This window comes from Oncorhynchus mykiss, chromosome 9 (genome assembly GCF_013265735.2).
Source record: "Oncorhynchus mykiss isolate Arlee chromosome 9, USDA_OmykA_1.1, whole genome shotgun sequence".
NCBI lineage: Eukaryota > Metazoa > Chordata > Actinopteri > Salmoniformes > Salmonidae > Oncorhynchus > Oncorhynchus mykiss.
In genome coordinates, this window is record NC_048573.1 from 63,965,960 (window position 1) to 63,992,887 (window position 26,928).

General features: G+C 41.6%; 2 protein-coding genes across 2 annotated transcripts; one reads left to right on the forward strand and one right to left on the reverse strand.

The window, feature by feature from the left end:
• Positions 1-1,212: 1,212 nt before the first annotated feature.
• Positions 1,213-5,934, forward strand: LOC110532638 (fat storage-inducing transmembrane protein 2). Its single transcript, XM_021616712.2, has 2 exons — positions 1,213-1,448; positions 4,043-5,934. The coding sequence occupies exons 1-2, from the start codon at positions 1,276-1,278 to the stop codon at positions 4,623-4,625; spliced, it is 756 nt and encodes a 251-aa protein (XP_021472387.2). The 5' UTR covers positions 1,213-1,275; the 3' UTR covers positions 4,626-5,934.
• On the reverse strand, positions 5,874-26,049 carry LOC110532637 (ganglioside-induced differentiation-associated protein 1-like 1). The gene is made up of 6 exons (XM_021616709.2): positions 25,543-26,049; positions 14,830-15,022; positions 11,720-11,893; positions 10,736-10,830; positions 9,598-9,712; positions 5,874-9,148 (listed from the first exon to the last, which is right to left on the reverse strand). Exons 1-6 carry the CDS (start codon positions 25,723-25,725, stop codon positions 8,805-8,807), a joined length of 1,104 nt encoding a protein of 367 aa, XP_021472384.1. The 5' UTR covers positions 25,726-26,049; the 3' UTR covers positions 5,874-8,804.
• Between the last annotated feature and the right edge of the window lie 879 nt (positions 26,050-26,928).

The following is a 26,928-nucleotide window of genomic DNA, read 5'->3' on the forward strand; positions in this document are numbered from 1 at the left end:
CTTCGGGACAAGTCTGAATGTTGTTGAGTTGCCCAGCCAGAGCCCGGACTTGAACCCGATCGAATATCACTGGAGAGACCTGAAAATAGCTGTGAAGCGACGCTCCCCATCCAACCTAATAGAAACTCCCCAAATATAGGTGTGCCAAGCTTTCAGCGTTATACCCAAGAAGACTTGAGGCTGTAATCACTGCCAAAGGTGCTTCAACAAAGTAGTGTAGTGGAGCGGGTTAAGAGTTTCACGTTTTTTGGCGTCCACATCACCAACAATCTATTATGGTCCAAACACACTAAGACAGTTGTGAAGAGGGCACGACAACGCCTTTTCCCCCTTAGGAGACTGAAAAGATTTGGCATGGGTCCCCAGATCCCCAAAAAGTTCTACATCTGCACAATTGAGAGCATCCTGACCGGTTGCATCGCCGCCTGGTATGGCAACTGCTCGGCATCCAACCAGAAGGCTCTACAGAGGGTAGTGCGTACGGCCCAGCACATCACTGGGGCCAAGCTTCCTGCCATTGAGGACCTATATACTAGGCGGTGTCAGAGGAAGGCCCAACAAATTGTCAGACTCCCATTACCCAAGTCCTAGACTGTTCACTTCACTTCACTGTTCACTACATTCCATACTCCACACATTTTCCCTGACACCCAAAAGTACTCATAGCATTTTTTATGCTTAGGAGGGAAAATGGGAAAATGGTGAAATTCACGCACTTATCAAGCGAACATCCCTGGTCATCACTACTGCCTCTGTAAACACAAATGCTTTGTTTGTAAATTGTGTCTGAGTGTTGGAGTGTGCCCCTGGCTATCCCTAATTATTTTATTTTTTTTAACTATAAATTGTGCCATCTGGTTTGCTTAATATAAGGAATTTTAAATGATTTCTTCTTTTACTTTTGATACTTAAGTATATTTTAGCAAATACATTTACTTTTGATACTTAAGTATATTTTAGCAAATACATTTACTTTTGATACTTAAGTATATTTAAAATCAAACTTTTACTCAAGTAATATTTTACTGGGTGACTTTCACTTTTACCTAAGTCATTTTCTATTAGAGTATCTTTACTTTTACTTCAGTATGACAATTGTTTACTTTTTCCAACACTGCTCTATTCCACCTCGTCAGAACCGCGTGGAATTTACCAGAGAAGAATACATCCTGTCGTAACACCAAAATGCAACATTCAAAGAGTTCATTGGCTAGAGAGGGCTGATATACCTACCAATCCCCAGATCATTCTTGTTCCAAGTGTCCGCATTTCAGCATGGCAGCCGTGGATGTCATCGTGGACAACTTTGCTGCACTTTGGAGTAAACCTTTTAACCGTGTTATATTGGCTCAGATTTTTTTTGCTATTTCAATAGTGGGATCCTTTGTAAATTGGACACAGCTCGTTCCGGAGACATATTTCAGCAACAGAAGAAATGTTGTTAATATGTAAGTAGCGGTTACCCATTAGCAAACTAGCTAGCCACAATGACAGCTCGATAATCAGTGAGGCTGTAGGTTAGCTAACACCTAAGGTAGCTTACGAAGTGCCAAACCCTTTCGAGCACAGCCATGATGAAAATGTTTTGTTTTTTGTCAAATATTGTACAGTGGATAGGTGCAGACGTTTAATTTAAGTAATGAGTGACAAGTGAAAATAAACATTTTTACATACGTTTAAGTTCGGGATGTTAAAATCAGGTTCATTTTCGGTTCTGAATGAAAGTGGAAAATACGTATTTCCCAGATGTTGGTTCTGAATGAAAGTAGAAAAGACGTAATTGTCTATGTTTGGTCCAAATCAAGGCTGGTCCAGAACGGACATAATCTGAACCAAACATAAACATCTATGATTTGGTCCGGACTAGACCAAAAACCAATACGTGCGTACACCAATACTTTTTTCATGCTACCCAACTTCATCGGGAGTTATTGTGAGCCTATTTTGCAATGTGTTTACACAGTGGGAAATGCAAAGTATTTTGTTTTTGCTATGATCAGCTTGTCAGATACAAACTTGAACCACTGATCATGGCAATGGGGTGAAATTCTTGGACAACAGTTGTGATTGTCCATTCTTATATTGTCCATTTTACTTTGCACTGGAGAGGCGCGCTGGGAATATGTTGAGCCCCTGGCTTTGACAAAATGGGCACTGCTTATCACTGGACGGTATCAAAGTTCACCTTATGGCACTGGTTGAGAGATTGTCGACTACAAAATAATAGATTCCTCAACCCCTTGCCTGTCGACTCAAGTAGCGGAATCGACTCCTAAGATTCAGTATTTTTGCAACAGAGGATACTGAGTAGTTGCTATAGGCTACTTCAGAGAATGCAATCTCTTGCATCTTTAACAACAAAGAGAAGGGAGAGTGATGGCATTGGTAGGCAGGTCGGCCAGCAGGCCTACAGTCAGAACTGCGGTAATCAAAATATGTATAGGCTGTCACAGTGCTGTAGGCTCTCGCAATTTCTTGGCTTGCACTGTCTCTCAAGTTCACTAAAGTAGGGCTGAAATATTCTACATGCAATAGACTGAACCATACACAGTACAGTATGAAGATAGGATAAAACTGCGTCTCCAATAGAAAAGGAAACAGTCGCCGGGTCTAGCAGTCGTCTCACGCCAAACTCTGCATATATATAGGCCGTCAAATCAAAGGCACTCCTTCAATATAAAAAATGTCAGTTTGTCGCCTTCACCAGTTTGGAGTAATAACATGTTCAACTACTTAAGACATTGGCCCGAATCTAGGTTGTGCCTTTAGATTTCAAAATGTACAACTAAGGCACACTTTTTACTTCTTTCATGGGCTTCTCAAACCCCAAACCTCTGCCTGGTGTGTTTCGCAAGCATTCCCAGAAGTCTTGCGATGTTGCGCCTCTGGATTTAGAAACTCTGTGACTGAACACACTCGCATCTTTCATAGCAAAGAAAAAGAGCAGGTGAGCCAGCAAGGGATATTGATAATCTGTGTCTTTCAATGTCTTGGCTTGAAATGCCTTGTAAATTCACCAAAAGTATAGCCTAATCTCTAATTGAATATCAATGAGTATGGCTAAGCTACAATACATAGTGCCAAGTGAATTGAAGTTGAACATCGCCAAATGTGTCAGTTGAATTAGGCTTAAATGGACACCCTGGCTGGCTGTTGGTGTCCTAGAGCAATGCATTGCAAAGCAGGGCATCCCCTCTAAACATTTTTGGAAATGGCAAGTTCACTTTCTCATTCATAAACGCATCTCAAGTACAAGTACTGTTCAGCAGCGCAAATCAGCTGGATGGGTGGTGGTGGGGGGGGCATATTTATTTGGAAGGACATCTACCATGGATCGCTAAAATACCATTATGGCACTTAATATAGTTTGCCTAATTTCAGTTAATGTGAGAAAACAAGCAGTAGAGTCATTGTACCATCTAAATATATTTTTATATATTTCCCATCAAAAACAAATATTTTCAGTTTTTTGAAGCTGGTGTGTACAAAACTAAAAGATGGGGGGGGAAAAACTCAACTTAGAAAGAAAGAAAAGTAATAGAAATAGCACACAGAACAGATCTACTGCTTCTTAGACTTGCATTCAATTAGAATGACAGATCTATAACTCACATTTCTATGCGAATGTGGTCATGGTTAGTTAAATGGCAGGGTCAGTTTAATGGCCTGGGGATGGAACCTCTTTATCAGTCTCTCGGTTGTAGCAGGGTGAACAGGTTGTGGCTCGGGTAGCTGAGGTCCTTGATCTTCTTGGCCTTCCAGTGACACTGGGTGCTGTAGATGTCCAGGAGGGCAGGCAGTGTGCCCCCTATGGTGCGTCAGCCCATTGCACCATCTTTAAATTGTCAAGAAGGAGTGACATGGGGCTAAGATGGCTAGCTACAACAACCCCTTACCAAATTCTTCTTCTAGGCTCACGTTAGACACACGTCAGTCAGCGCGAGAGTTTGCCTGCAGTTATGTATTTACCAACACCTGCAGTCTGGTTCTCAACTGTGTGTGACAGTGCTACCTAAATGACCACTTCCTGTATCTCTTCCAGGTATTTTGTCAAAGTTTCCTGGGGCTGGTCTTTGCTGCTGTTGACCCCGTTCATCCTCTTCACGTCATACAAGAACTTGACCTTTGCCCTCCGGCGACTGAGCTCATTGGTGGTGGCCACAGCCATTTGGTACACCATCACCAAGTTTTTTTCCTACATCAACAATGCCACAGGTACCTGTCACGTTCCTGAATCTGAAGCCATGGATCAAGTCCCTCATGATGACATCACCTCATGCAGGAATGCTGGGGGTCAATGGGACGGCTTTGCCATCTCAGGACACTCGTTCATTCTGTCGTACTCTGCACTCATCATTGCCGAAGAAATGGCACCTATGGTGCACCTGGTGAAGAAGAACAGGAATACTGTTTTGGATTTGTTATATGTTTCCCTTAATTGGATAGTAATCACCTGGATATGGATGTTTGTGTGTACCTCGGTGTACTTTCATTCTTTCCCTGAGAAGCTTCTCGGGACAGTTTTGGGGATTGTGCCATGGTTTGTCACATATCGGATATGGTATTCAATGTCCTTCTCTCCTGGTATCCCATATCAGCCAAAAGAGCAGAGACAACTAGCTTAAAACCAGCACTACTTAGCACTAGGCTAGACCTCCTACTCTCCTAATGTATTGGCTCTGTAACATGTTTGACTGCCACCTTCAAAACACTCACGTTAAAAACATTGACATTCTTCTCACGTTCCAAGTTGACTGTTGCTATTTAAAGTTTTTTTTCTGTCCTTCAGAAAGGTCATTGGACAGGGGGCCAGGGTTGGTTTGCACACGCGGGTCTCGACTCCCTGTGTGGCTGTAGGCATCTGGTGTTCTTAAAATGACACTGATCTCATCTGAGATCAGTGCAGTGCATGGCGTTGATGCCTAGGCCTATCCACTAGCTAGTCGTCCCCAGGGTTGGGGTCAATTTCATTTCAATTTAAGCAGTAAACTGACTTTTTTTTAAGATAAAGGTGTGCACCCCAACGTAAAAAGAAATGAATTCACCACAACTCTGGGGGTCGTGCTATTTGTTTTGTATACTTCATCTTTTAAAAGCCAATGTTGTTGTGAAAGCCTTTGCAGTATGTGTATGTAGGGTTGGAGAGTCATTTTAGTGTTAGTTCATTTTCAGTTTGTTTCAATTCTCATTATTTTATTTGTATGGAAATGTATATTGGAGAGAAATATATCAAGTAATCAATTTTAGTGGCAAATGTAGTGGGGAACACTTGAGAATGTTTACAATTAAATAGTTTAAGGTATTTTTAATGTTTTTGTGCTTTGCCAACTCATTTTTTTGTAACACAACCCTCCAAATAGAAATTAGATCTGTTCTTATGTGGTTGTGCCACCTAGCTATCTTAAGATGAATGTACTAACTGTAAGTCGCTCTGGATAAGATGCTAAATGACTAAAATGTAAATGCCAAATGTCTTGAATGTCCAGCAGCTCTCAATCAACATTGTGTTTTAGTCATAAGGTTTACATAGCCAGACAAAATTATATCCTAAATGTTTTTTATTTTTTTTACAAATCATTAAGGACAACATGCAATTATTTCCAGAACCAAAAGGTTCTATTCATATTATGGCTACTACTAGCTGTAGGCCTATCTGTTTATTCTCAGCACTACCAAGGGAATATTCAGCATGATGTGCAAGTAAAATAAAAGGTATTTTTAGTAGGTTGCCTGACAGTGCATTATAACACTTCATAACCAGGAGAATTGTCTGTTTTGCTTGGCATTGTGAAAAGCCATATAGTACAAAATAAGAGAAAATGCATTACATTCAATCATGTTGAAATAACAATTCTGTAAACTGCAAGTTATGTTTTTCATTTTCAGAATTTATTTTTCCTTGATGACAATTGAATAAATTAAGGCTTATGAACAGACATCATCAAAAGCACTAAATAAATGCATATTTAGAAATATAAAAAATACTATTGTGAAATATATTGGCCACAAATAACACCTAGGATTACTCAACATGTTGAATTCCTTGGCTTGAGAGTTATGTGAGCCATATGAAATAAATACATCATTTGCAGGAACTCCGTTTTAAGAGGCAGTGAATTATTGGTAACAATGGTGATTGTTATAATGAAACCTAGAAAAACACTGACAATGATAGGCTAGTTATGGAAATGTAATTTCTCAATTGGTCTCTGACATTACACCCAGACAGTGTTAGTTTATGTATCAGTGAAAGTCCCAGGAAAAAACCCACCAAATGAAGTGGATTGTAGACACACTTGATTTTAACTACTGTATGGCTAATAATGAAAGCCAGTGTATTAGTTGAGTACTAGGCTAAATGTAAAATGTGTTAACTTGCTTACTTCCAGCAACAACAAAAACATCTCAAACTTCAGATTTTCAAACCTGTACCATTTTATGTTATTGTTGTTAGACAGGGAACTACTGGTGTCTCATGTTCTTTCCATTACATAGATCTCCAAAGCTCAACATGAAGAAAACACCAGACAGTTATTCAGTTGTGAATGTTTTCTTCTCACCAACAAACACCCAATGTGATGAGATGAACTGTGACTTCTCAAATTGCTGTTTTCAGATGAACATGTAGGGCTGGTTTCCCAGACAAACATTAAGCCTGTCCCTGGACTAAAAAGTTATGTCAATGGAGATTCTCCGTTGAGCATGCTATTTAGTCCAGGGCTAGCTTTAATTTGTGTTCAGAAACCGGATCCAGGTGTGTCTTGACAAGTATTCAAAGTGAAACCTTTACGTGAATCCAAAATTACACCCTATTCCCAACATAGTGCACTACTTTTGATCAGAGCCTTATGGCCCCTCGTCAAAAGTAGTGCACTACATAGGGAATAGGGTGCCATTTAGTACTTAAACATAGGGACCCCACACAGCTGACACATTGTTAATGAAACATTGGCCATCGTTTTTCAGCCATGCAGTCTGTTAACAAGCATACGCACGGTTACTCTGTTCACTCAAAAATCTTGCCTTTTCCTTTTCCTACAAGGAAGAAACATGTCCTTTGTCGAAGTCTGCTGCCCATGACTTCACAATGAGATGGAACTGAAGATCCAAGGTTTCTCTTGTCTTCTACTTTAATGCTCTCCTGTCACCTCACTTCCCTCTCCCATTTTGAAAAGGAGGACGGGGGGAGGACATGAGGAAAGACTATTGAGAAAGAGCTATTTCAGTGGCAAACCAGAACTGGATCTTACTGTCTTGTATGTTGTCTTGTTATGCATTGAGTGTCAAGTTACTGTATGTTTTATTTTTTTTACCCAGACCTTATTTAAATTGAAATAAATCCTTGTAGTTATACAATTATAACCCTTTTGACATTCAGCTGTGTACATGCTAGCACTTCTGAGCAGAGGGGAACATTGTATAGGTCAGTTAGACTCCAGAGGATTTGGGTTGCAAAATTCTGGGAACGTTCAATCGACTCCCTGGTTTTCCAGGAATCCTAGTTGGAGTATTCTGGATTTCCTGCTTATGCTCTCCTAATTCTGGGAATCTTGGAGAGAATAAGCAGGAAATCTGGAATCCTCCAACTAGGATTTCTGGAAAAACCAGGGAATATGGTGAAAGTTCCCAGAATTTTGTAACACGTCACAGTTTTCTAAGAGGTTTGTAGTGTACCAGTTTAGTTTAAATGGCTAGTCATACAAGTTATGGAGAAAAAAAAGCTTGGATTATTGAACTAAAACTGGTGCTGCTCAATGTTGCTGGGATCAAACCAACATGTCAGCTATACCAACATGTGACTATTTAAATGAACCATGTATAAGTTCATAGTCAAAAGCCGCTGAGTGATTCCTCGCTCAATATTTTGGACGGCTCAATTGACACTTAAAGTATTTCTCTATCAGACCCATCCTCTCTGACTTTAAAGTCAGAGAGCACTTCATGATCAGCTCAAGACTGTGGTGTGAGAAATGACAATCACATTTTATTAATGAATGAATTGATGGAGTGCATATACTCTCATAGTGCTTTAAAGGGAGTGCCTTTATATGGCTGAGAGTGTCTGTATACAGTCCCAATTCACTCCTTACCCCTTTCCTTTGGCCAGATCCTTCAATGTTTGCATAACTGGAGGGTCTGGATTGGTATAAACAGTGGTGAAACTTACAAATCTGCAAACAACAATTATGGTCAAAGGGGGAAAAGGAAAGGAAGCGAATTGGGACCGACTGGACGTCTCACTATCCTATCTTCTCATCTGGCAGTTTCTGGCAGCACAGGAAGTATCAGAAGGATTTAATAAAATAAACCAATGGCCAACAGAGGCATGAAGGGCAATAGGTGAACGCCAAAACTGTGATGAAAAACAACTTAATAAAACTATAGTGACATGCAGGGTGTGGATGAGCCCCACTTTGGATATGGCGATGCAATGTCAAAACATTGTCTCTCGTGTGTAGGGAATATGACCCTAATGATCATTAAAAACAAATAAGTTTGTTCCGTTAATAAAAATAACTGGATAATGCATGCCTCCAAAATGAGCTAATTAGAAAGTAATACTGTAGGTTGATAGAAACCTGAAGAAGGGAGCCAGAAATTAAATAGATGAAGGCATTGGAATACCAGAAAAATGTGCTGTTAACAATTCCTTTGTGTATGGAATGTTCTAATCTTTGTTCACCTAGGTAAGTAACAGTGTTCCCTATATAGATTCATATTTTCCTCCTGTTGTAAAACATTACAGAAAAATTGAAACATCACACAAATACACAGACATTTAAGACATGGAGGGGGGGCGTTCACTACACATATTTCTTTTTTAGAAACCAATAGGCAAAGTACCCCATCCCTCCCAGAGAGCCCATGAGGAAAGAGGCCCCGAAGAAAGATGGCGGCTTCTTTTTTACCATTCGGAATGCATTGGGTAGAACTGCTGACAGAAGGGTTGTGTGGATGTCGCCCAGAACTTTTCGGAAAGCGTAGCGTTTTTGCACCCGCTCGAAAAAGGACTGGAGGTTGGGTCGGCTGCCGTCCTCCCAGTATTTCTTTGAGAGTCCCAAGAACTTAAGCCTGTGCAACAAGGCTCCCAGGCAGACATCAGCTAATGTAAATTCAGGTCCACATAGCCACAACTCACACTTTTGACCTGCCAAAATAAAACATGCTACTGTAGCAGAGTGGGACAAAGTAGCATGGTTCCACATCTGTTTGTGCTATCTTGCCAACTGCAACTTCTATGGTCATATAAGACGGGACAAACAGATCTGGGATCAGGCTAGCAAGATGAAACAGTCGCCATGTCCAAATACCCATACTAAATAGTATGCGGAAAAACTAAAAATAGTAAGCCGAATGCGTCATCTAATGCATGATTGCGTTGACTCTCGCCATTCGTTCATTTTGGTACAGCTCGTCAATTTATCTGATTATCAGCTGTTGTCGGAAAAGAGGAGTGAATTCTACTAGACCAAATGGTTGAAATGAATGTGCAGTTTAGGTGTGTCGTGCGGTAATATAGGTATTCGGACACGACCATGTTTGATAATGTAATGTCTGAACTGAAGGACATAAACACCAGTAATAATCTGCACTCACCTTCATACTCGATTTTCCTCTTTTCCAACTCGGCCTCTACCTGATCTAGTACCATGGCCAACTCTCCAAGGATCTTCTTTAGGTAGGTCACATTATCGTGGTCCAATATTTTTGCCTGTGAGCACAAGAACAAGCCCATGTCTCATGTGTACAACCCATCAATATGTCTGTCTATGCAGTCTCGTATTGTCGCTATCTGCTCATAGGTGAAGGCCACAGAAAACATTGGTGGACAACATCTGCCAAGAGACTGGTCTCAGAACAGAGCACCTACTAGCTGTCTTGAACAACAGAGAGCTATGGCATGTCTTCATCTGGGGTAAGCAAGCATCTATGTCTCCTCGAAATACAATAACAGAGTAAAAGAAACCTATTTGTAACAGTGTAACTAATAACAATGGAAAATATAGGTACTGTCTAAAGGGCTGATCCAACCCGTTAAAAGGAAACCAGCAGATTGGCCCTGGCAATGACAGCTATCCATGTTGATTCATCATGGGTCCATACAGAACTAGCACAGACCCTGACGCAAGCAATTAGGGTCATTTTGAAATATCTATCCTACATCACACTCAAACATTGTAAATAACAACCACGTTGGAATTGCTCTTCTTCGTAATAACTTACTCTAACTCATATTGCTTGATGTTTGTGTACAGTATGTGACAATATGAGTCAGACCATTATCAGGTCATCTTAACAATCTTGTGAGGCCATTTCATTTAATGAAATCCTAATATGCCTCTAACATACAGAAACACATGCACACACATAAATGGTAAATAGGGTGACTGTAAAAGTCTATTGTTGCTATTGCATTATATCAATCATTGATTCGCCCTTTTTACGCTTCTCGTGCGGTGTGGTGCCATGCTAACCCTAACCCTTCTCGTGCGGTGTGGTGCCATGCTAACCCTAACCCTTCTCGTGCAGTGTGGTGCCATGCTAACCCTAACCCTTCTCGTGCGGTGTGGTGCCATGCTAACCCTAACCCTTCTCGTGCAGTGTGGTGCCATGCTAACCCTAACCCTTCTCGTGCAGTGTGGTGCCATGCTAACCCTAACCCTTCTCGTGCAGTGTGGTGCCATGCTAACCCTAACCCTTCTCGTGCAGTGTGGTGCCATGCTATCAGTCTCACCATGAGCTTCTTCTGCTTGGAAAGATATGGCTCTGTCAGCGTGGGTTCCTCGTGGTCCAGCTTCATCAGCTCAGACGCAGCGTTGGCTAAGTGTCCTGAGGACAGAGAGATAGAGACATTAATGACTCCTGGATGAAATACTGCTCTGAGTTAAGAGACAATAGTCAGTGACTATCAGAGGAAATAGTCATTTGAAACCCTTCTGTGGTCTAAAGCAGTACCAAAACAGAGAGTGGATGTTCAGTAACAACAAATTATAACTAGTGTATACTTTCCTACACACAAGAATATAATGTGTTAGAAATACACAATTTACAAATGTGCAGAGACCCCATTGACTATTCTGTTTTCCTGCTAAATCTTAATTTCCCAGCTACAACCAATTTCAGTTATAAAATGTGAGAGATAAATCAATAAAGTGTTGTTCATGAAAACACATGAATGACTGATTAAAATATTAACATCATCGGTGAACTTCCTCAAACAAATAAACAACAAATAAAGCATCAACATGATTTAACAGACATCACACTGGGCAGGGGGATCTCTGGTTAATTGATTCCACTGCAGGGTTTATGCCGGACCAGACCTTTTCTTGATTTACACAAACACGTCATTGAAGGAGCAATGCAATGCCTGCAGACTCAATTACCTAATATCTCCTACAGGGAATTAATGACTTTGCTCCAATGATCTTTGCTGTGATAAGTATTTTAATTTTAAACAAGGTCAAATTGGACAGCATGATTTGGTTGAAACACAACCTGTTAATAGGAAAATGTTGTGAGAATGCTGAATAGTGCATTATTAATGGAAAATTGCAGATACTATCAATCAAATTTATATGAAATAATGATATGCAATATTATATTGAATGTTATTTACATGTGTGTTTTCATGTCCTCCATATTCTACAGCAATATTTATCATGAATTGTGAATGGGGTGTTCCCACTGTGAAACACAGAGTTCTGACTTGACTTACTACGTATTTCAGCAGTGGCGTACTTTGGGATCATGGAGTCTGTGGTGAGCTCTGGGTGCAGGATACATCCGTGTGTGTAAGCATCCATGGGCAGGCCGTCCAGCAGCTTACGGTACTGCTGCACACACTCGTGGACAGGAGAGCCAGCATCGGGAATCAGCTGGGCCACCGTTTCTACAAGGACACCAGGTTCAAACAGACAGAGGTGTGCACAGCACTGTGACATAATTACACATATAGGAGCGTACAGCATTCTAACATATTAGGTCTGTAACATAAAGATACAGTATACCAACTTCAGCCTTTACTTTATGTGCAACAGTCCACTTAACATATCACAATGGATAACAATGGTGCATTAGGGGTATTTTCCTGTGTACACTCAGCTACAAAACTGTTTCTGAGAATGGGATCTATAGGCCAATAGACAGACATATAAGCAAACATTCCACCATATTAACAAATAGCTCTGTGTTTTTACTTTAAATTAGGACACCATAAAGGTAGGCTATGGGTTGGAGAAGGCTTACTGATGATGACTGATGATTGGGAGTGGGGACACAGGAAAGGCCCAGGGATATTCCAGTATGTGCTGATTCTCCGGTTGCATGGCTCTAGGGTGGAGCCGATGCCCGGAGCTGCACCTGGCAGAAGGCCAGACTACTGACTAATCAGTCAATCACTAACATGCTGACCTGGGCATGGGTGTGGCTGTACGTGCCCTGGCTCTGGAAATCTGCTGGTGCTCTCTGCTGCAGCGCTAAGCAGCACAGGGGTGTGAATATCAGAGCAGGCTCCTTAAATCAGTTCTTAGGACAAACAGGGGGCATGGCCTTGGCTTGGGCACACAATACTACTGGACCGACATGATGATGGTGCACAATGAAATGTCACACAGGAGAGAACCCAATGATTTCTGACTGTGTTACTGCTCAGTCACATTTAAACTCTTAGAAAAAAGGTGTTCCAAAGGGTTCTTCAGCTGTCCCCATAGGAGAACCCTTTTTGGTTCCAGATATAACTCTTTCAGGTTCCATGTAGAACCCTCTGTGGAAAGGTTTCTACATGGATCCCAAAAAGGGTTCTACCTGGAGCCAAAAAGGGTTATTCAAAGGGTTCTCCAATGGGGACAACCAAATAACCCTTTTAGGTTCTAGATAGCACCTTTTTTTCTAAGAATGTATCAAGCAAATGGGCTACAGCTGACAAAATACCAAAACAAGATTCTCCCTGAGAAAGCATAAGGAGAGAATATGGAGAGCTTAGGGCTCTAAGCTGTCATAAAAGACTATGCGATTGGGCAGTGGATTACACCTTGCTGGAGGTAGGATTTCACCTGGGTCCACTACACCATAGGGTAACTTGAGTTGCCTTGGCAGGAGATTCTGTCCACTACTCTAATAGGATTTTCTCTGCTGCACCATCTGCACTTCCTAGGCCAGTTCCTTCCCCTTTGGCAGGGTGCATTAGAAATTACACAGAGTTGAGAAAATATCTGTAAATCAAGCAGCTGAATGACACAACATCCTCTTTAGAATGAGCATGAGGTCTGAGTCATGTTCTTTAGGCAGAAAGCGTTTTCCAACAAAGTGAAACGGGGAGGTATACCACAGTGTGAACTTGTCAAATAAGCAAATGCTAAACGCTTTGCTACACTGTGCCCTGCTGAACACAAATCTGTTATTAAATTCGTACATTAAAAATATCAACTGAAAATAATGTAGATGTCATCAAAATAGCTACATTTGTTTAAAGTCAATGGGCTTCAAATTAGCAAACGGACATTAATGACAAGAGCTGGGTTAGGATATTGAGCAACCATTGAACCATAGCCTATCCGTTGCCTCTGAAATCTGAAATCAGTGTACAGTAGTTGGCAGCTATAGCACCAAGCTTCTCTGTCATGGGGGGGTGAGCATGAAGTATCTCCATCTGAACTGAGAAGTCGTCCTTCATCCATAGGCCATGTTCAATATCCCCTCTAGCTTTCCTGGGGTCATTCTTTCAGGACGTTACATAACGACCCACAATCATCAGCACCTAAAATGACCCATAGGACCATGATAGGACAAACAACATACATACTTGAATTACACTTCCCTGATGAAAAACAGCAACATCTTACCAATGTTTATAAACCTTAAAATAGCAACCTTAGGCTCAATAGAAACCTTAAAATATTCATAATCTTTGCTATGCAGCCGTCAGCCAGTCACTAACTTCATGGAAGATCATTTATCCTTGAGCTGCAATGAACCATATAATTGGCCAGTTAGATGTTTCTCTGACATGTTTCTAACTGCACCTAATATGATGATTGATAGGAAAAAAAATGGTTGATAGAGATCAGTATTCTTAAAATGTGCATACTGTTTCCTATGGTGTCCATCACTGACTAACATCATCAACAAAAGAGATCAAGTTAGTCTAAAAAACAATACTTCTCCCAAAGTAACCGTGCAGACGGTATGCTGTTTTACTATGCAGTCATTCACTAAACATCAAGGACACCGGAAGTGATGAGTAGTCTGAAAAGCAATACCCCCTCCCAAAGTTAGTCTCTATTTACTCAATAATCTGGTTGTAATAAGCAAACTTAAAAAGACATAAAAATACTATGAAAATAGATCAATAGTAATGTCAAAAGCAATACCTCTCCCAAATTCAGTCTCTAAGTAGTCAATAACCTGGTAGATACTGTTTACAGTCACTAATAAAGATATGAGTAGTCTGAAAAGTAATACCTCCCCCAAAGTAGACTTGGCCAGGGTTCTACATGGAACCCAGAAGAGCTCTACCTGGAACCAAAAGGGTTCTACCTGGAACCAAAAATGATTATTCAAAGGGTTCTCCTATGAGGACAGCCAAAGAACCCTTTTAGGTTGTAGATAGCACCTTTTTTTTACAAGAGTGTATACTCTATTATCTGATTGTATACTGTATGCTATTCAGTCACTACTGTAACATCATGGATGAAAAAAGATGAGTAGTCTGAAAGGCAATACCTCTCCTAAATGAACCTTAAAAAGAGCATGTGCAGTCACTCACATCAGATCACACTGCAGTCACTATCATAATGGAAAGAAATCAAGTAGTCTAAAAGGCAATACCTCCCCCAAAGTTAGCCTCTAGGTACTGTATGATTTGGTTGTAGTCTGAGACGATGGTATCTCCGTGGATGAAAACAGGTACCTCCTCCCCCAGGTTGAGCCTCATAAACCAGGGCTCATTGTGCTCGGCTATAGGGAGACTCACATCCCTCTCGTCACACAGCAGACCCTTCTCATTGATCACCAGACGCACCTAGAGGAAGATTAACACAGAGAAACACGGGGAACAGAGAGACAAGTTACCTCATCGTCTCATAGCTTTACTCTTGTTTGCATGTGTTTTTGTGTTTTAGTACAATCAGTACTCTAATGGTCTATGTTATTACAATTTTATAACACATAAATGTGCTTGGCAAGTTACTCTGATAGAGAAACTCATTCAGGTCTACAAAGGTTAATATTCAAAAGCAAATTGTAATTTGCTTTTTGCAATTTGGCTTATTGCTGCTACTTGTAGTCTACAATGTTTTGTTGAAGAACAATTAAAAAAGAAAACAATGATATCTCTATTTCTAACCAACTGCACACCTTAGAGCAGGGAACCCTGCTCTACCTATACAAGTACAGGCATAAAACAGGCCGTTAAAAGGCCTTAGAAGAAGTAACACTCATGCACCATTGCCAGACATAGGCCCTACATCTTTTGTTTTCCTATCCCCAGGCAAAATAATGTTTTGTTGAGCTCAATATGAAACAAAAATGGCTTCTGTGAGGCAGGCAATATCCATTTACAGTGTCTATTTAAAGCCATGCCAAGTTCCATGGAGATGCATGGAGGGTCATTTGTTGAAATAAGATGAATGAATGTACAGTCAGCGCTTGACTTGGGCAGGAGCTCACCGGAGCTGAGTACCGGCACCTCAAATTTTCTACAGTTTGAGTTCCTGTTCCTCTCATAGAATATTAGCTCAAAAGTATTGTGGAGCTCCTGCACCTAAGTATAAACAGTCCCGGCACTCATCTATTTCAGTCCAAGTCAAGCACTGTGTACGGTAGATCACACTATGGAGGTGAGGGGGCCATGGAGTGAGAAACGTTGGACTTTTGTTGTAAACTTTTAACAAAACATCACAAAGTGGGAGTGCACCGACTGAGTAAACAGTTAGTACAGGAATTGTTAACACACCTTTCTAGTACAGGAAAACCTTGCTATTGAGCACAGAGGGATGAAGTCTGGTGCGCAAGACAGTACAGAACCTTGTAGCTCGCTCAATTTACTGTATAATGATTATTTTTTCAAAAATACTGCAACAATTCCCATCACTGATTACGTATGTATTAGCATGAAACCTCAACTTTAACAGTGACTGGAGTAGATGACTGTAGAGAAGGATTAGGGGATACAATCAACCAGACCAAGTGATTCAACAATGACAAATATTTCTCAATCATATTTATCTCTTAATCAATGACATCATCTCTGGTTGCAGCAATTGTATCAATCTAATTGCTAACCAGACAATTAATGACACCCTAACATTAACTCATCATCATAAACTGACATGGATCCACTGACAACCTCTGACATCTGAGCTGGAACCACCAGAGCAACAGATAGTTATAGAGATCTCTATATTTTACTCAGAGAACTTCTGACATCTGAGTTAGACTCACTGAAACCTGAGTTGGACTCACTGACACCCGAGTTGGACTCATCTGAGTTGCTGACTGACAACTGAGTGTTGACTTCTGTATAGATCTAGCAGTAGAGACCTACAGGCTCTGAGTTCTACTATCATGACGAAAGTGTAAATCTCCAACCTGCTGCAGCAGTTTAGAATGACAGACAGTGGAGTATTGATCTTCAATGGCTTCCAAATATGTGGTTACATTAAGTTATCAAACTCCCGCTACAGTCATTCCTCTTGTGTGCACAATCCATCATTTACTGTATGACAGATGGATCAGTGATCAAAGGAACTACTGTATGAGAGAACTATTCTGAAGTAGTTTAGATATCTTGATGCATTTCCAAAGACAGCAAGAAAAACAGGTTTATACAGAGTAGTGCAATGACACAGCCATTTTCTGTCTGTCTCAGCTATATTTGCAGCATCTTGGACAAAATCCATATGGATCATGTGAATTGTGCAGGGACATACACTACATGACAAAAACTATGTGGACACCTGCTCATCGAACATCTCATTACAAAATCATTGGCATTAATATGGAGTTGGTCCCCCCCCCCCCCCCCATTACTGTTTTAACAGCCTCCAATCTTCTGGGAAGGCTTTCCACTAGATGTTGGAACATTGCTGCAGGGACTTGCTTCTGTTCAGCCACAAGAGCATTAGTGAGGTATTTTATTTTATTTATTTATTTATTTCACCTTTATTTAACCAGGTAGGCAAGTTGAGAACAAGTTCTCATTTACAATTGCGACCTGGCCAAGATAAAGCAAAGCAGTTCGACACATTCAACGACACAGAGTTACACATGGAGTAAAACAAACATACAGTCAATAATACAGTATAAACAAGTCTATATACGATGTGAGCAAATGAGGTGAGATACGGGAGGTAAAGGCAAAAAAGTCTATGGTGGCAAAGTAAATACAATATAGCAAGTAAAACACTGGAATGGTAGATTTGCAATGGAAGAATGTGCAAAGTAGAAATAAAAATAATGGTGTGCAAAGGAGCAAAATAAATAAATAAATTAAATACAGTAGGGAAAGAGGTAGTTGTTTGGGCTAAATTATAGGTGGGCTATGTACAGGTGCAGTAATCTGTGAGCTGCTCTGACAGTTGGTGCTTAAAGCTAGTGAGGGAGATAAGTGTTTCCAGTTTCAGAGATTTTTGTAGTTCGTTCCAGTCATTGGCAGCAGAGAACTGGAAGGAGAGGCGGCCAAAGAAAGATTTGGTTTTGGGGGTGACTAGAGAGATATACTTGCTGGAGCGTGTGCTACAGATGGGAGATGCTATGGTGACCAGCGAGCTGAGATAAGGGGGGACTTTACCTAGCAGGGTCTTGTAGATGACATGGAGCCAGTGGGTTTGGCGACGAGTATGAAGCGAGGGCCAGCCAACGAGAGCGTACAGGTTGCAATGGTGGGTAGTATATGGGGCTTTGGTGACAAAACGGATTGCACTGTGATAGACTGCATCCAATTTGTTGAGTAGGGTATTGGAGGCTATTTTGTAAATAACATCGCCAAAGTCGAGGATTGGTAGGATGGTCAGTTTTACAAGGGTATGTTTGGCAGCATGAGTGAAGGATGCTTTGTTGCGAAATAGGAAGCCAATTCTAGATTTAACTTTGGATTGGAGATGTTTGATATGGGTCTGGAAGGAGAGTTTACAGTCTAACCAGACACCTAAGTATTTGTAGTTGTCCACGTATTCTAAGTCAGAGCCGTCCAGAGTAGTGATGTTGGACAGGCGGGCAGGTGCAGGTAGCGATCGGTTGAAGAGCATGCATTTAGTTTTACTTGTATTTAAGAGCAATTGGAGGCCACGGAAGGAGAGTTGTATGGCATTGAAGCTTGCCTGGAGGGTTGTTAACACAGTGTCCAAAGAAGGGCCAGAAGTATACAGAATGGTGTCGTCTGCGTAGAGGTGGATCAGAGACTCACCAGCAGCAAGAGCGACCTCATTGATGTATACAGAGAAGAGAGTCGGTCCAAGAATTGAACCCTGTGGCACCCCCATAGAGACTGGCAGAGGTCCGGACAGCAGACCCTCCGATTTGACACACTGAACTCTATCAGAAAAGTAGTTGGTGAACCAGGCGAAGCAATCATTTGAGAAACCAAGGCTGTCGAGTCTGCCGATGAGGATGTGGTGATTGACAGAGTCGAAAGCCTTGGCCAGATCAATGAATACGGCTGCACAGTAATGTTTCTTATCGATGGCGGTTAAGATATCGTTTAGGACCTTGAGCGTGGCTGAGGTGCACCCATGACCAGCTCTGAAACCAGATTGCATAGCAGAGAAGGTATGGTGAGATTCGAAATGGTCGGTAATCTGTTTGTTGACTTGGCTTTCAAAGACCTTAGAAAGGCATGGTAGGATAGGTATAGGTCTGTAGCAGTTTGGGTCAAGAGTGTCCCCCCCTTTGAAGAGGGGGATGACCGCAGCTGCTTTCCAATCTTTGGGAGGGCACAGATGTTGGGCGATTAGGCCTGGCTTGCAGTTGGCATTCCAATTCATCCCAAAAGTGTTTGATGGGGTTGAGATCAGGGCTCTGTGCAGGCCAGTCAAGTTCTTCCACACTGATCTCAAAAAAACATTTCTGTATGTACCTCACTTTCTGCAAGGGGGCATTGTCATGCTGAAATAGGAAAGGGCCTTCCCCAAACTGTTGCCACAAAGTTGGAAGCACAGAATTGTCTGGAATGTCATTATATGCTGTAGCGTTAAGATTTCCCTTCACTGGAACTATAGGGGCCTAGCTTGAACCATGAAAAACAGCCCCAGATCATTATTCCTCCTCCACAAAACTTTACAGTTGGCACTAGCGTTCTCCTGGCATCCGCCAAACCCAGATTCGACCGTTGGACAGCCAGATGGTGAAGTGTGATTCATCACTCCAGAGAAAGCATTTACACTGCTCCAGAGTCCAATGGTAGTGAGCTTTAAACCACTCCAGCCAACGCTTGAAGCAGCATTCCCCAAGAGAGGATGGCTTTCACTTCAGCAGTAATAAATTAATGAACTCCTTTGAGGAAAAGATCATGATCATTAGAAAGCAAATGATGGACTCCTCTTTAAATCTGCATATTCCTCCAAAGCTCAGTTGTCCTGAGTCTGCACAACTCTGCCAGGATCAAGGGAGACACTCAAGTGTTTTAGTACTATATCTCTTGACACAATGATGAAAATAATCATGGCCTCTAAACCTTCAAGCTGCATACTGGACCCTATTCCAACTAAACCAACTAAAGAGCTGCTTCCTGTGCTTGGCCCTCCTATGTTGAACATAATAAACGGCTCTCTATCCACCAGATGTGTACCAAACTCACTAAAAGTGGCAGTAATAAAGCCTCTCTTGAAAAAGCCAAACCTTTACCAAGAAAATATAAAAAACTTTTGGCCTATATCGAATCTTCCATTCCTCTCAAAAATAAGTGAAAAAGCTGTTGCTCAGCTACTCACTGCCTTCCTGAAGACTAACAATGTATACGAAATGCTTCAGTCTTGTTTTAGACCCCATCATAGCACTGAGACTGCACTTGTGAAGGTGGTAAATGACCTTTTAATGGCGTCAGACCGAGGCTCTGCATCTGTCCTCCTGCTCCTAGACCTTAGTGCTGCTTTTGATACCATCGTTCACCACATTCTTTTGGAGAAATTGGAAACCCAAATTGGTCTACACGGACAAGTTCTGGCCTGGTTTAGATCTTATCTGTCGGAAAGATATCAGTTTGTCTCTGTGAATGGTTTGTCCTCTGACAAATCAACTGTACATTTCGGTGTTCCTCAAGGTTCCGTTTTAGGACCACTATTGTTTTCACTATATATTTTACCTCTTGAGGATGTCATTCGAAAACATAATGTTAACTTTCACTGCTATGCAGATGACACACAGCTCTACATTTCAATGAAACATGGTGAAGCCCCAAAATTGCCCTCGCTAGAAGACTGTGTTTCAGACATAAGGAAGTGGATGGCTGCAAACTTTATACTTTTAAACTCGGACAAAACACTTTTAGTGAGCTTGTTCTAGGTTCCAAGAAACAAAGAGATATTCTGTTGAATCTGACAATTAATCTTGATAGTTGTACAGTCGTCTCAAATAAAACTGTGAAGGACCTCGGCGTTACTCTGGACCCTGATCTCTCTTTTGAAGAACATATCAAGACTGTTTCAAGGACAGCCTTTTTCCATCTACGTAACATTGCAAAAATCAGAAACTTTCTGTCCAAAAATGATGCAGAAAAATGTATCCATGCTTTTGTTACTTCTAGGTTAAACTACTGCAATGCTCTACTTTCCGGCAACCCGGATAAAGCACTAAATAAACTTCCGTTAGTGCTAAATATGGCTGCTAGAATCCTGACTAGAACAAACAAAAAATGATCATATTACTCCAGTGCTAGCCTCCCTACACTGGCTTCCTATTAAGGCAAGGGCTGATTTCAAGTTTTTACTGCTAACCTACAAAGCATTACATGGGGTTGCTCCTACCTATCTTTCCGATTTGGTCCCGTCGTACATACCTAGACGTACGCTATGGTCACAAGACGCAGGCCTCCTAATTGTCCCTAGAATTTCTAAGCAAACAGCTGGAGGCAGGGCTTTCTCCTATAGAGCTCCATTTTTATGGAATGGTCTGCCTACCCATGTGAGAGACGCAGACTCAATCTCAACCTTTAAGTCTTTACTGAAGACTCATCTCTGCAGTAGGTCATATGATTGAGTGTAGTCTGGCCCAGGAGTGTGAAGGTGAAAAGAAAGGCTCTGGAGCAACGAACCGCCCTTGCTGTCTCTGCCTGGCCGGTTCCCCTCTCTCCACTGGGATTCTCTGCCTCTAACCCTATAACAGGGGCTGAGTCACTGGCTTACTGGTGCTCTTCCATGCCGTCCCTAGGAGGGGTGCGTCACTTGAGTGGGTTGAGTCACTGACGTGGTCTTCCTGTTTGGGTTGGCGCCCTCCCTTGGGTTGTGCGTGACAGAGATTTTTGTGGGCTATACTCAGCCTTGTCTCAGGATGGTAAGTTGGTGGTTGAAGATATCCCTCTAGTGGTGTGGGGGCTGTGCTTTGGCAAAGTGGGTGGGGTTATATCCTGCCTGTTTGGCCCCGTCCGGGGGTATCATCGGATGGGGCCACAGTGTCTCCTGACCCCTCCTGTCTCAGCCTCCAGGATTTATGCTGCAGTATTTTGTATTTATGCTGCAGTATTTATGCTGCAGTAGTTTATGTGTCGGGGGGCTAGGGTCAGTCTGTTTTATCTGGAGTATTTCTCCTGTCTTATCCGGTGTCCTGTGTGAACTTAAGTATGCTCTCTCTAATTCTCTCTTTCTTTCTTTCTTTCTTTCTTTCTTTCTTTCTTTCTTTCTTTCTTTCTTTCTTTCTTTCTCTCTCTCAGAGGACCTGAGCCCTAGGACCATGCCTCAGGACTACCTGGCATGATGACTCCTTGATGTCCCCAGTCCACCTGGCCATGCTGCTGCCCCAGTTTCAACTATTCTGCCTGCGGCTATGGAACACTGACCTGTTCACCGGACGTGCTACCTGTTCCAGACCTGCTGTTTTCAACTCTCTAGAGACAGCAGGTAGAGATACTCTCAATGATCGGCTATGAAAAGCCAACTGACATTTACTCCTGAGGTGCTGACTTGTTGCACACTGGACAACTACTGTGATTATTATTATTTGACCATGCTGGTCATTTATGAACATTTGAACATCTTGGCCATGTTCTGTTATAATCGCCACCCAGCACAGCCAGAAGAGGCTGGTTCCTCTCTAGATTTCTTCCTACGTTTTGGCCTTTCTAGGGAGTTTTTCCTAGCCACCGTGCTTCTACACCTGCATTGCTTGCTGTTTGGGGTTTTAGGCTGGGTTTCTGTATAGCACTTTGATATATCAGCTGATGTAAGAAGGGCTATATAAATAAAGTGATTTTATTTGGCATTTGCATGGTGATCTTAGGCTTGTGTGCGGCTGCTCGGCCATGGAAACCTATTTCATAAAGCTCCCGACGAACAGTTAATGTGCTGACGTTGCTTCCAGATGCAGTTTGGAACTCGTAGTGAGTGTTGCAACCAAGGACAGACGATGTTTAAGCACTATGTAAAAATTCCCATTCTGTGATCTTGTGTGGCCTACCACTTTGCGGCTGAGCTGTTGTTGCGCTTAGACGTTTCCACTTCACAATAACAGCACTTACAGTTGACCGGGACAGCTCTAGCACGGCAGACATTTAGAACCATCTGTGGAAAGGGTTTTTCCCTGGAACTAAAAATGGTTCTACCTGGAACCAAAAAGGGTTCTCCTATGGGAACAGCCGAAGAACCCTTTTGGAACCCTTTTTCTAAGAGTGTAAGTCTAAAATATACTCTATTTGCCTGTGTACAGGCCACATTTACAGCTGCTGAGAGGACAGAGGAACCAGGGTATCCTAACATTCCTTGTTCATTATCTCAACATGAATGCCCCATAACTATCATTAAACCAACCTCAATGAGAAGACAGGGTAGACTTTGCTTAATGACAGTCGCACTGTTTAACCTAAAGGAATGCAGCATCTCTAAATCCTGTATTGAGTGGAACCACGACAATGAGCCTCATGTTTTACTAGTACTGTTGAGTGACAACAGGCACAGATCAGCAGTAGCTTCCAGAGAGGGTCTGGAAGACAGACTAAATCACACATCTTTGCCACATGGGGAGTGGAGCAAAGCTAGCTGAGCACAATACAAACAGCTGTGAGAGTGGATGTCTAATCAGGTGCAGAGCAACACTGGCCCATGTTGTCTGCATCGCATGATATTTCACAATGATTAGTAACTTACCATACATACAGTGGGGCAAAAAAGTATTTAGTCAGCCACCAATTGTGCAAGTTCTCCCACTTAAAAAGACGAGAGTGGCCTGTAATGTTCATCATAGGTACACTTCAACTATGACAGACAAAATGAGAAAAAAAATCCAGAAAATCACATTGTAGGATTTTTAATTATCTAATTTGCAAATTGTGGTGGAAAATAAGTATTTGGTCAATAACAAAAGTTTATCTCAATACTTTGTTGTATACCCTTTGGCATTCACACACTGTTGCTGGTATTTTGGCCCATTCCTCCATGCAGATCTCCTCTAGAGCAGTGATGTTTTGGGGTTGTTGCTGGGCAACACGGACTTTCAACTCCCTCCAAAGATTGTCTATGGGGTTGAGATCTGGAGACTGGCTAGGCCACTGCAGGACCTTGAAATGCTTCTTACGAAGCCACTCCTTCGTTGCCCGGGCGGTGTGTTTGGGATCATTGTCATGCTGAAAGACCCAGCCACGTTTCATCTTCAATGACCTTGCTGATGGTAGGCTTTGTTACTTTGGTCCCTGCTTTCTGCAGGTCATTCACTAGGTCCCCCCGTGTGGTTCTGGGATTTTTGCTCACCGTTCTTGTGATCATTTTGACCCCACGGGGTGAGATCTTGTGTGGAGCCCCAGGTCGAGGGAGATTATCAGTGGTCTTGTATGTCTTCCATTTCCTAACAATTGCTCCCACAGTTGATTTCTTCAAACCAAGCTGCTTACCTATTGCAGATTCAGTCTTCCCAGCCTGGTGCAGGTCTACAATTTTGTTTCTGGTGTCCTTTGACAGCTCTTTGGTCTTGGCCATAGTGGAGTTTGGAGTGTGACTGTTTGAGGTTGTGGACAGGTGTCTTTTATACTGATAACAAGTTCTAACATGTGCCATTAATACAGGTAACGAGTGGAGGACAGAGGAGCCTCTTAAAGAAGAAGTTACAGGTCTGTGAGAGACAGAAATCTTGCTTGTTTGTAGGTGACCAAATACTTATTTTCCACCATAATTTGCAAATAAATTCATAAAAAATCCTACAATGTGATTTTCTGGATTTTTTCTAATTTTGTCTGTCATAGTTGAAGTGTACCTATGATGAAAATTACAGGCCTCTCTCATCTTTTTAAGTGGGATAACTTGCACAATTGGTGGCTGACTAAATACTTTTTTTGCCCCACTGTATCATGTCATATTGGTGCTAGGTGTCAATGTAGGGAAAGGTAAAGAATTCTGTCTCTACATTCAAAATGCATAATATAGATTCGGTCTACACCTTTCATTGCCAATTTACATGTCCTTCAGGGCTTGAAATGTAAGCATTATGCCTGAGTATCGAAACATACTGTAGGCCTATCTATTACATATACTGTACATTGAAAGCACATGCAAAGAGGATAGAATAAGATCAAAATGAGGTGGACATTATTTTTTCACAGAAAATGTTAGATGAGGCAATAATCTCAGACTTTGTCATCCGCCTGTTTCTTAAATTCGTAATCTGGAAAGCTGTTGATAATAATGAAAGGAGATTGAAGCTCTGTTATAATGCAACATTTCTCACAGACGCCCCACGGCTGTACGGGTATAAGTGGCACTAACTCAAAACGCCGAGATGTTATGAGCTATGGTGGTCTGCAGACAACATGAATAAGATCATGCTCTACACATCTGAAGGGAAAGATCTCTGTTTCACAAAGACTCATGTGGGGTTCTACATCCTATTTGAATAAAAATTGCCAAGTCTATTAATATATTTCAGAATAACTTACAAGCGCTGCACTGAGAGAAAGCCACAGGGAGGGTTGAAATGTTGCCTATCTTTTGTTTTTCACGGAGATACCTCATTTTACATAAATTATTTAGATTTGTCACGTCGGACCACATATGCGGTGTAGACTGATTTCTCATCGATGAGGGGACAACTGTCAAAACAACGTCTTGTTAGAATTAGACACCATCTTCTTCGCTGAATCATCCATTGTTATATAATATTGATCACCTATCCAGCTATAGCCTATCTATCTCGTATAAACCAATGTCAAGGAAAATGTCCACACATGCTGCAGACGTTTCATAACGTCTCATATTGGAAATATTGCCAGAATTAAATCATTTCTAACACAGACCTATAACATTATATTTCAAATCATTATTTTCGAATAGCACATTTAGCTCCTATAGCAGATATGACATGTAAGAGAGAGACACCCCCATTTCGTTTTCATTATGTCTGTGTTGTTACCTTTTGAGAGATGAAAGACTGCGTCCAGTGATACAAAACAAGCTTGTCTTTAGAGAAATTAGGTTTTGTCTCGATAGCTGGCTCCTCGCTTTTCTCTCCGTCTGTCATTTCACCGTCTTCATCCAAGGCTGAGATGGGCCACCAGCTACAGTTGGTAGGGGTAACATTGTTGGAAGACGCCATGACAGAGGGGTTTGTGCGTATGAGATAGAACCAAGGGAGGGATAGAGGAGAGATGGAGGGAGGGAGGGACAGAGAGGAAAGGAAAGAGAGCGAAAGCGTAAAGGATTTCAGCACCACGAACGGAGCATCATCAATTCAACGCGATGTGCTATAATCAGTCCCGGACAGCGACCGGGACTGAAATCTAGATCTCTTTCGATAAAGGTAGCTTGCAAAAATGGTACCGCGTAATCCACAGAACGCTAACCCTTAATAACTCAAATATGTAAATACGTTTACGATTAAATCAAAGTGTAGACGACATCACACACGCACAAACATGCGCGTTGGAAACCCCTTGCCAGTGATGGGAGGAGGGTGCATTTGACATGAAGATCAAAGTGCTCTCTATTAGAACAGGGTGTCGGAAAGCAGTTAATTAAAGACCTTAATTCAAGAAAATATTTTTAAAACAATAAATAATAATCAAATCAAATCAAATCAAATTTTATTTGTCACATACACATGGTTAGCAGATGTTAATGCGAGTGTAGCGAAATGCTTGTGCTTCTAGTTCCGACAATGCAGTAATAACAAGTTATCTAACAGCTAATAGTTTCCAACATTGATAGTTCCATTAAAACTCACCCAAAGGAAAATGTGTTTAGGTGGAAATAAGATGCAGCCCAATCCCGCGAATGATAGCCCAAAAAGCTCCATTGAATTCCTTGCAGTTCATGTGTTAATTCCACATACACCCCCCACCCCACCACCCCGCACCTGTGTAAAGCAATTGTTATGTTTTTTGTGTTTTTGAACCGCAAATATTGCAATGATTGACCCGTGCCAGTAGAGGGGGCGACATACATGTTTGGGCTGAGCAATCAGGATCCGAGTCACTGGACTTTAGTGCCAAAAGATATCACAGGCAAGCCTCAAGGCGGCGTAAAACTAAGTGTGCAAATCAAGTGCATAATGAACGAAGGGGTGTGAAAAATATGAAATGTTTCAATAGAAATTCGGCCACTGTAAATGCAGAAATGCAAGTTTTAAGATGCGTCAAATGAATAAGCAATAAGAGTGTGGTTACAGCTAAGTTTTAGTGCAATTTGGTTGAGTATTTACCGTTATAGCTTACTTATTTCCCATCCAAGTCGTTGTCTATTGGTCCCAGTAAAGGGAATACTTACTGTATTTTAGCAGTGCTACTATTTAGAAATTACT

What these genes read in the sequence shown, in the direction of transcription:
- LOC110532637 (XM_021616709.2), bottom strand. Translation starts at nt 25,725, where the DNA reads ATGGCGTCTTCCAACAATGTTACCCCTACCAACTGTAGCTGGTGGCCC. An exon ending in AGTCTTTCATCTCTCAAAAG is followed by an intron (nt 15,023 to 25,542) that starts GTAACAACACAG and finishes ATCTTCCTCTAG; the next exon opens with GTGCGTCTGGTGATCAATGA. An exon ending in AGAGGCTAACTTTGGGGGAG is followed by an intron (nt 11,894 to 14,829) that starts GTATTGCCTTTT and finishes GTGTCCTTGTAG; the next exon opens with AAACGGTGGCCCAGCTGATT.
- LOC110532638 (XM_021616712.2), top strand. Translation starts at nt 1,276, where the DNA reads ATGGCAGCCGTGGATGTCATCGTGGACAACTTTGCTGCACTTTGGAGT. An exon ending in AGAAGAAATGTTGTTAATAT is followed by an intron (nt 1,449 to 4,042) that starts GTAAGTAGCGGT and finishes TATCTCTTCCAG; the next exon opens with GTATTTTGTCAAAGTTTCCT.